Source organism: Oryza brachyantha, chromosome 4 (genome assembly GCF_000231095.2).
Source record: "Oryza brachyantha chromosome 4, ObraRS2, whole genome shotgun sequence".
Lineage (NCBI taxonomy): Eukaryota > Viridiplantae > Streptophyta > Magnoliopsida > Poales > Poaceae > Oryza > Oryza brachyantha.
Genome location: NC_023166.2, coordinates 8642353 through 8649951, shown reverse-complemented (window position 1 = coordinate 8649951; position 7599 = coordinate 8642353). Strand labels below are relative to the sequence as shown.

At 39.8% G+C, this 7599-nt stretch overlaps 1 protein-coding gene across 1 annotated transcript; it reads right to left on the bottom strand.

Annotated features, from left to right (window-relative positions):
* LOC121054253 lies at window positions 1–1018 on the bottom strand. Its single transcript, XM_040523506.1, has one exon. It carries the CDS (start codon window positions 863–865, stop codon window positions 482–484), a length of 384 nt encoding a protein of 127 aa, XP_040379440.1. The 5' UTR covers window positions 866–1018; the 3' UTR covers window positions 1–481.
* Between the last annotated feature and the right edge of the window lie 6581 nt (window positions 1019–7599).

Below are 7599 nucleotides of genomic sequence, written 5' to 3'. Positions count from 1 at the left end.
CCGTTTTCATCGGCTGTCTCCCGTAAACATGGGTAAGATTTGATTAGTCAGCTCAGTTCTTTGATCTGTGGAATATATATATGCAAGTGGTGTGTCTACTTGGTAAATTACTGAATAATTATTGTACAGATGAACACTGCAATTTCCGACGACATAGATATGCAATGTTTTTCCCCCATTTCTCCAATTCCGAAGAGTGCATACCAATTGACGCATGAACAGATCAGACACAGGCACAGGAGGCCTGATGAAAAATTGGTAATTAAGCTAAGTGCTACTTAATTACTAATCAGCTAGAGTAATTAACTAACTAACCCGCTAGCTAATCTAGTGCTCTCCTCTGAGTAGTATGTTACACGGTGATCATCTCCTTCGAATTTGCCGGCGGGAGAAATCAATCAAGAGCTTGCTAAGCCTAGCCATGGCGAGCTCGACCACGCGAGCGATCGACAGGTTGGATTGGATGGAAGCAGCGGTCGAGTCAGCGCTTGAGGTGCAGGCGGCCGGGCGGAGCGGAGGAGACGCGGACGGGGGCGCGGCGGCCGGTGCCGGAGCCGCCGCAGCTCCGGCAGGGCGCGCGGCGCGTGCCGGCGCAGGCGCAGCAGCCGGAGCAGTCCCCGTCGGACCACCGCGTGCAGAGGCGGCACTCCTCCCGCCCCGTCCCCCCGCACGCCGCGCACGGCGGAGGCGCCGTCCACCGCAGCGCCGCCGCCGCGGACGACGACGACATCGACCCGGAGCCGGAGGTCAGCCTCCTCCCCCCGCTCTCGCTGGCCCCTCCCATGGACCTGTTCGCCATCGCCACGCCGGCCAGCATCCCGAGGCCCGCAGACGCCACCGCGATCTGCGCCACCACCACCACCATCGTCGTCGTCGTCGATCGACGCGCCTGGCTGGCTAGCTAGCTAGCTACCTTGCTGGATCGTTCGCTCGTCGACGGTGAGAGAGAGAGAGGAAGGACGAGGAGAGAGAGACGGTCGCGTTCTTGGGCGAGACGAGGAGGGGGAGGCGGCGATATATAGCGGAGATGGAAGCTTGGGGTTGGGTGGGTCGTCGCGCGCGTCGCCGTCCGTCGTCATGGCGACCGTGGCACCGCACCCCCCATGGGCGGGTGGGTTTTGGAGGCTACCCAATGTTATTCCTTCGCTAATTTATTTTTATTCAATGCTCCATCCATCTCGAAATTTGATAAGTTTTATGCTTTCTTTATATTTTTTTATATGACGTCATTTGACTCTGGGATTTACGTTTGACAATTCGACTTATTTAAAAATTTTATCTAAATATATAAAACTATACGTTATACTTAAAGTTCTCATCATAATAAACTAAATTATAACAAAATAATTAATAATTATATATTTCTTTTGAATATGTTAAATGGTCAAACGTAAATATAAAAGTCAACGATATCATATAAAAATATAAAGAAAATGAAGAGAGTAATACTTTTTTTTCAGTGATACCTTTGGTACACGTCGAAGTAAAAAATAGAACATGGCTACGGTTGGTTGAGACATGAAGGTGTGGGGAAATTGGAATGTGGATGATTGTGAACGGGTTATATGAAAATGTGTGTGAAGAATTTGATGTATTTAATTTTATTTGGGGAAATTTATAATGTTAAAATTAATAGTTTGTTCTTCGGATGAAGAGAATATATATATATATATATATATATATATATATATATATATATATTGTAAAATGGTTGGAGTATTAATTAGCTACTAGGGACGAGGACATTAATTAGGCATTACGAAATGCGTGTGGAAATAATCGTTTTCTTTTCTTAATGACACTGAAATTGCATATCTTATTTTTTCCCCAAAAAATTATAGGATATATATACATTTGTAAAGAATTGTTTGGACACGTTACCATGGTGTGATCAATCCATTAGTACCACGCTACACACGGCACTGTAGCTTGGTCTTGCCGCATCACACTCAGTTACTGAACCAAAGTGTTCACATATTCAAAGTGTGTAATAGACTATTTTTTTTCTAAAAGAAAATGTTGAAGAGTACTTTCATTCGTTATTTTTATTTGACACCAAAAGAATTAAGATGGATGGAGTAGGAACTTCTCATAGAGTGACTCACTGGATAGCTCAATACTCGCTATGTTAAAAAAAAAGCTTTACGAAATACTAAAAAGAACGAAATTAACCATTATTAATAGAAAGATAATATCGGTGAGTGTGTAGGTGATGAGTATTGAAGAGATAAAATCGGCGGTAGATGTAGATGTACTGATTTATTTTAAGACGGAATTTAAACTCTTGGTAGTTGATTTATTCTGGGACGGAAGACTATATGTTAAATTTGTTTTATCATACTACACGTAGCTTATCTCCATGCTTGCATGTTTTGCTTTGATCGCTGGGGTTCTTTCATCGTAACCCCTGTTTAATGGATTTTTTTTTAAAGTGATGAGATTGATGGAATCTTTATTTACGTACAAAAGTAGCACAACATCCAAATTTCTGGAAATTTCCTAACACACCGATCGAGCATCTATCTGTTATATATATCAGTACTGGTGGTTTGCGAGTTACATATTTTTGTGAAAATTGACCGGGCGGTCAGACCGCAGGTATATGGGCGGTCAGACCTTTCAAATAACTGCGGTCGGACCGCAGATATCTGGGCGGTCAGACCGGCTGGTAAGCCCCGAAAGTTTCAGTTTTCGGTTTTCTTTTCAGTTTCGGATTTGTTCTTCGTGAATTCGACTTCTAGTTGGTTTCTATACGTATGGGTACTGTTGTTTTACTAATCATGAGTCAAGTTGGAGATAGCTTGGTCTCGAAGTATGGTTTCTTTGTTTGATTCATGTGTAGATGACTTGATGCCTCGGGAGAGTGTTGCCGGTGATGGATCGGGAGTCAACTTGGAGATAAGTTGACGTCCAGTGGTCAAGATATCATGCGGGATATTTAGGTTAGAGTTCAATGCACGTGGTGGTGAAGATTCCATGTGGCATACGATGGAGATATTGTGTGCGTATACGATATGGAAGTTGAGTTCGGATAGAGTCCGGATTTAAGAAGATTTGTTGTATTAGAGATAGAGATATGGTTAGTTACGGATAAAGATTGGTTTCCCACGAGATTGGGAGTCCTAATTCGTGCTAGATACGTGGTCCTTGTATACCCACGTCGAGGTTATAAATAGGTACCGAGGGGTATGCCCCCGGTGAGCTTTTTGTGCCGTTTGAGATCAAAAGTTAGGGTTTCGACTCTATTTCGATTTTAGATCGAAAGTTTTGGTTAGGAGTGCTTTCTATGCACTTTGTAAACACTGGTTGATCAATAAAAGTCGAGAGATTCAATCTACATCTTGAAACTTTATCGATCGGCGTTTTTCTAGGATCCCGACGGTCTAACCGCAGGTAGGCTGGCGGTCTAACCGGCCACGCAACGGTGGTCTGACCGAGGTTATGCGAGCAGTCTGACCGGCCACATAACGGCGGTCTGACCGGTGGTACATTCGCAGTGCGACCGAAGGCTTCGGTAAGGCTTTTGTGAAGGTAATTTTTTGTTTCCGCAAAAAGATTTGGTTTTTTGATCTAGCTACCATTCACCCCCCTCTGGTAGTTCTTTTACTTTGTTGCGATCCTACAATAGCAACTATGCAGTCACGAGATACATCTCCTCGCAGCAAAACATATATCTCTTCTTTCTCACTCCACGACACCAAATGAACAAAAATAAAACACAACCCGAGATACGAAAAATATTCTATTTTATATGGTACCAGCCGATTTAACATTAAGTTTAGATCCAGGATCCTTTTGTTTAACACCATCTATTGAACTATGAGTAAATTCTCGGTCTTTCTTCGTCGAAATTAGGTTTTCGTTGCACGAAAGATAGATCTCAGCCCAAGCTTTCAGCTAAACTGGCCGATGCACGCAACTCAATACTGTTCTGCAAGTTGCAAACCAATTAGATTAATTGGGGAAAGTGGTTTTCATCTTTAAAGTTGGCACGCTGAGGTGCCCTGATTTAGACAGGAAAATGACATGGACTACATGATTGGAACTGATGGTCCTCTTTTGGGTTAATTTTTTCCTAGAGATCAGATCAGATCAAAGAAGCTGCTGAGTTATCTTGCGGAAGGGCCGTGTAAAAGGGATGGGTTGCTTCCCATGGCAACTTCATAGTCAAAAAGTTGTGTTTTTTTACACCCTAGAAATGAGCCCAACATGTAGACAAGAACAAAATTCACTTTATTCCAACTTGTGCAAACACATATAACTTTCTTCTCTCTAGAAACCAAAACTAGGATAGTCAAGCGAAATGGTCTCATTTTCAAATCGCACGAAAGGCACACGACCACACTAGGCACGTCGAAGTACACCACACGCAAAAAAAAAAAAGAAAAAGAAGAGAAAATTCGATGACAAAATTACCATATATATGATTATATCGGAATTTAAACAACCCTAGTGAATAATGTTTGGCAAAATAGCACGTATGTACGGATCCAGTCAACAAAATTTCCCCATGTGAGATTGTGAGTTGCTCATATATACTAAGAATTCCAAGTGTCGGTCAAAGCAGGCAAGCTAATTTAAAATATGTGTGGTGATCGATCCGCTCACTGATCAAACTATATTAGACATAAACATGGTCAGCCGTCAGAGCTGGAGCACGCATACTGGTTAGTAATTTAATCACTAAGCTAACTACCACACAAGTTCCAAAATATAAACGTTTCATCATTTAACAAATATTAAATTTAGAACAAAAAGATACCATCTTAGTTACTTAAGCGATTAATTTTTAGTTTTAAATAAACAGTGTAGTTTCCTTCCCAAGCTTCTTATTGGCATGAGAACCATCATAAAAAAATAGCATATAATATATTATGATATATAGTTTAAATATCTAGGATAACTATATTTTAGAGATAATGCAGTACCCTGGAGATCAGTGGACTGGGCCTCCTGTCCTGGGCGTGGTGGAAAGGCAAGCAGAACGAAAGCGAATCAGGAGGTAAATTAGAATAAAATAAGCATTGGATCGATGGCGATAGCACCTCGTGCTCGATCCGTTGAACCGAGACCAGGACCAGGTGCTGCTGCTTGCTTAACAATTAATTAATTACTTGGAATTTGGACTCTATATATTGATCATATCTTCTCATCTCATGTTCATCACTATAGCTAGCTCCCTCTCTCCGTGCCATCGCCATCAGATCGAGATATCGTACATGGATCGCGATTGCATCACGCTTTAATTAATTACCTGGAATTAATTAACCTGGACGGACGGACGGACGTACGCATGAATTGTTTTGGGCTCACGGTTCGATCTTTTTCTGGATCTGATTACGCTCATTTTTTTTTGTATCGTTTATATATCGATTGTTTTGTTAATCGTCACCCGTGACAGCAGACTGGGTCGTCAGTTTGTCCCAAACTCCCAATCAAGCACTGATCGAATTGAAGTCCAAGATAACAGTTTTTAAGAGTTAAGTGCCCACCTGCGAAGATAGGTCGGGTCTGATTTGCACTTGTAAGAAATGATAGAAGAAACCCTAGATCAAGATCCGTCCATGAAAATTAACTTTTGAAGCGATTCTCTTAATGGGACTAGATGAAAGAAAAAACCTTATATATAAAGTGGACTTCAAAAAACCAATTGCATAAATTTTCATAGTTAGGCCTTGTTTAGTTCTCAAAAAGTTTTCCTAAAATATCACATCGAATTTTTGGACATTTAAATGAACCACTAAACATAGATGAATCAAAAAACTAATTGCACAGTTGTGGAAGAAATCTTGAGACGAATATTTTGAGCCTAATTAGGATGTGATTAGTCATAAGTACTACAGTAACCAACATATGTTAATGATGGATTAATTAGACTCAAAAGATTCGTCTCGCGGTTTTCAAACGAAATCTGAAATTTGTTTTGTAATTAAACTACGTTTAATACTTCAAATATATGTTTATTGTTTTGATGTGATATTTTTCAAAAAAATTTTGTAAACTAAACAATGCCTTAGGTCACGACTGCACCCTACGTCTCTCTTTTATCCTTCCATGGACACCCTATTTGTCCTTATCCTCTCATCCCTTTCTGAAACTCTCCCTCATGGATTAAAGCAACATGTCACTCCAAAAGGTAGCTGCAAGCACCATCTTTCAGAGGGAAGATGTAGGGAAAGAGTAATTTGTGTCTGATGTAACGCTAGCGACCATTTGTTGTGAACTTTCTAGGGAGCTGGGATTGCTGAGGAATGATCAGGCTTTTCTTCTTCTTTTTTTTTTCTTTGCAAAAGCATTTTTTCCTATTCGGTTGGTTTAAAATGTGCCGATTGTAAAAATCAATCTTGTTACAAGTAGACATCTTAATCTACCGCTTGCGAAAATCGATATTTGCAGGTGGTGGTAGCGCATGCATGCCAAAATGTTGATTTTGCAGTTCTAATGAAGGCGGGGCTGGTCAACCGCATGCATAGGTTTATTTTGACCATCTGTGTAGGTATTTTCTAGGTAGTAAATGTTTTGTGTACAAAAAAAATTGAGGTTGTAAAGAATTTTGAGAATGTGTAGGAAAACATAGAAATTTTATGTATAGAAAAAACACAAAGAAATTTAAGATTGCGTAGAAAAACATAAAAAACTAAATTCCAGATTATGTATAAAAACAAACGAAAAAATGAGAATGGGTAGAAAAATACAAAAAGTTTCCTAAAAAAATTACTATTTCAAAATTTATTTTAATTTAGATAATTAAAATTAACTTGATCCAGTGCAACACACGAACATTTTTTCTAGTGTGTGTATATGTATATTCAAACTTAAAGTTTCTTTAATAATAAAATAAAATAGAATAAAATAAATAATAATTATTCTTTATAAGCTGAATAGTTAACCATAGATCCAAAAGTTAATGCAGTAGATAAACCCTGAGCATTAAGGGGATGTTTGGTTGACATACTCAATTTGCTTAAGGTTGCCATAATATTTTAGCTAACTTGGCTAAGGTTTGGATAACAAAAATAAAGCCATATTTTAGCTATAGCTAGTATGTGACAAGTTTGTCTCACTTTATTGTGTCATTGACATGTGGGCCCTATATATTGAAAAGGGAATCTTGTCACAAGTGTGATATAAACCAAACACACACCTAACATGATAAAATTTGGCTAACTTGAGATGTGACAAGCTTAAGCAAGTTGTGGTAACCAACCAAACAACCCTTAGTGTCGAAAAGTTCTATTACGCTTAGTAAGTGTGAGGTATAAATTTTTTTGCTTTGTAACCAGGGACTTGACTATGTGTGCCTTAGTTACACAATTAAATCTTCCACAGATCCCAATGTTAGAAATATTGAGATCATGTAGTTCAATAAGAGGAGAGATAACAGACCAATGATCCAAAAACTAGGCATAATTATAACGTGATGTTATAAAAAGGACAGAAGCAATAGAGATGGTGTGCAAGTCTTCACAAGAGAATTAAGAGGGATAATTTACACCATGCTACAAATACTAGAGATTGTGTCCAACTCGGACTGCGTGTGCGCCCCGGTCGAAACGGCAAGACGCATCACCGTGGAACGAACGGAAGATGAAGGAATCG

Coding starts and splice junctions, on each gene's coding strand:
- LOC121054253 (XM_040523506.1), bottom strand. CDS start 865: ATGGTGGTGGTGGTGGCGCAGATCGCGGTGGCGTCTGCGGGCCTCGGG.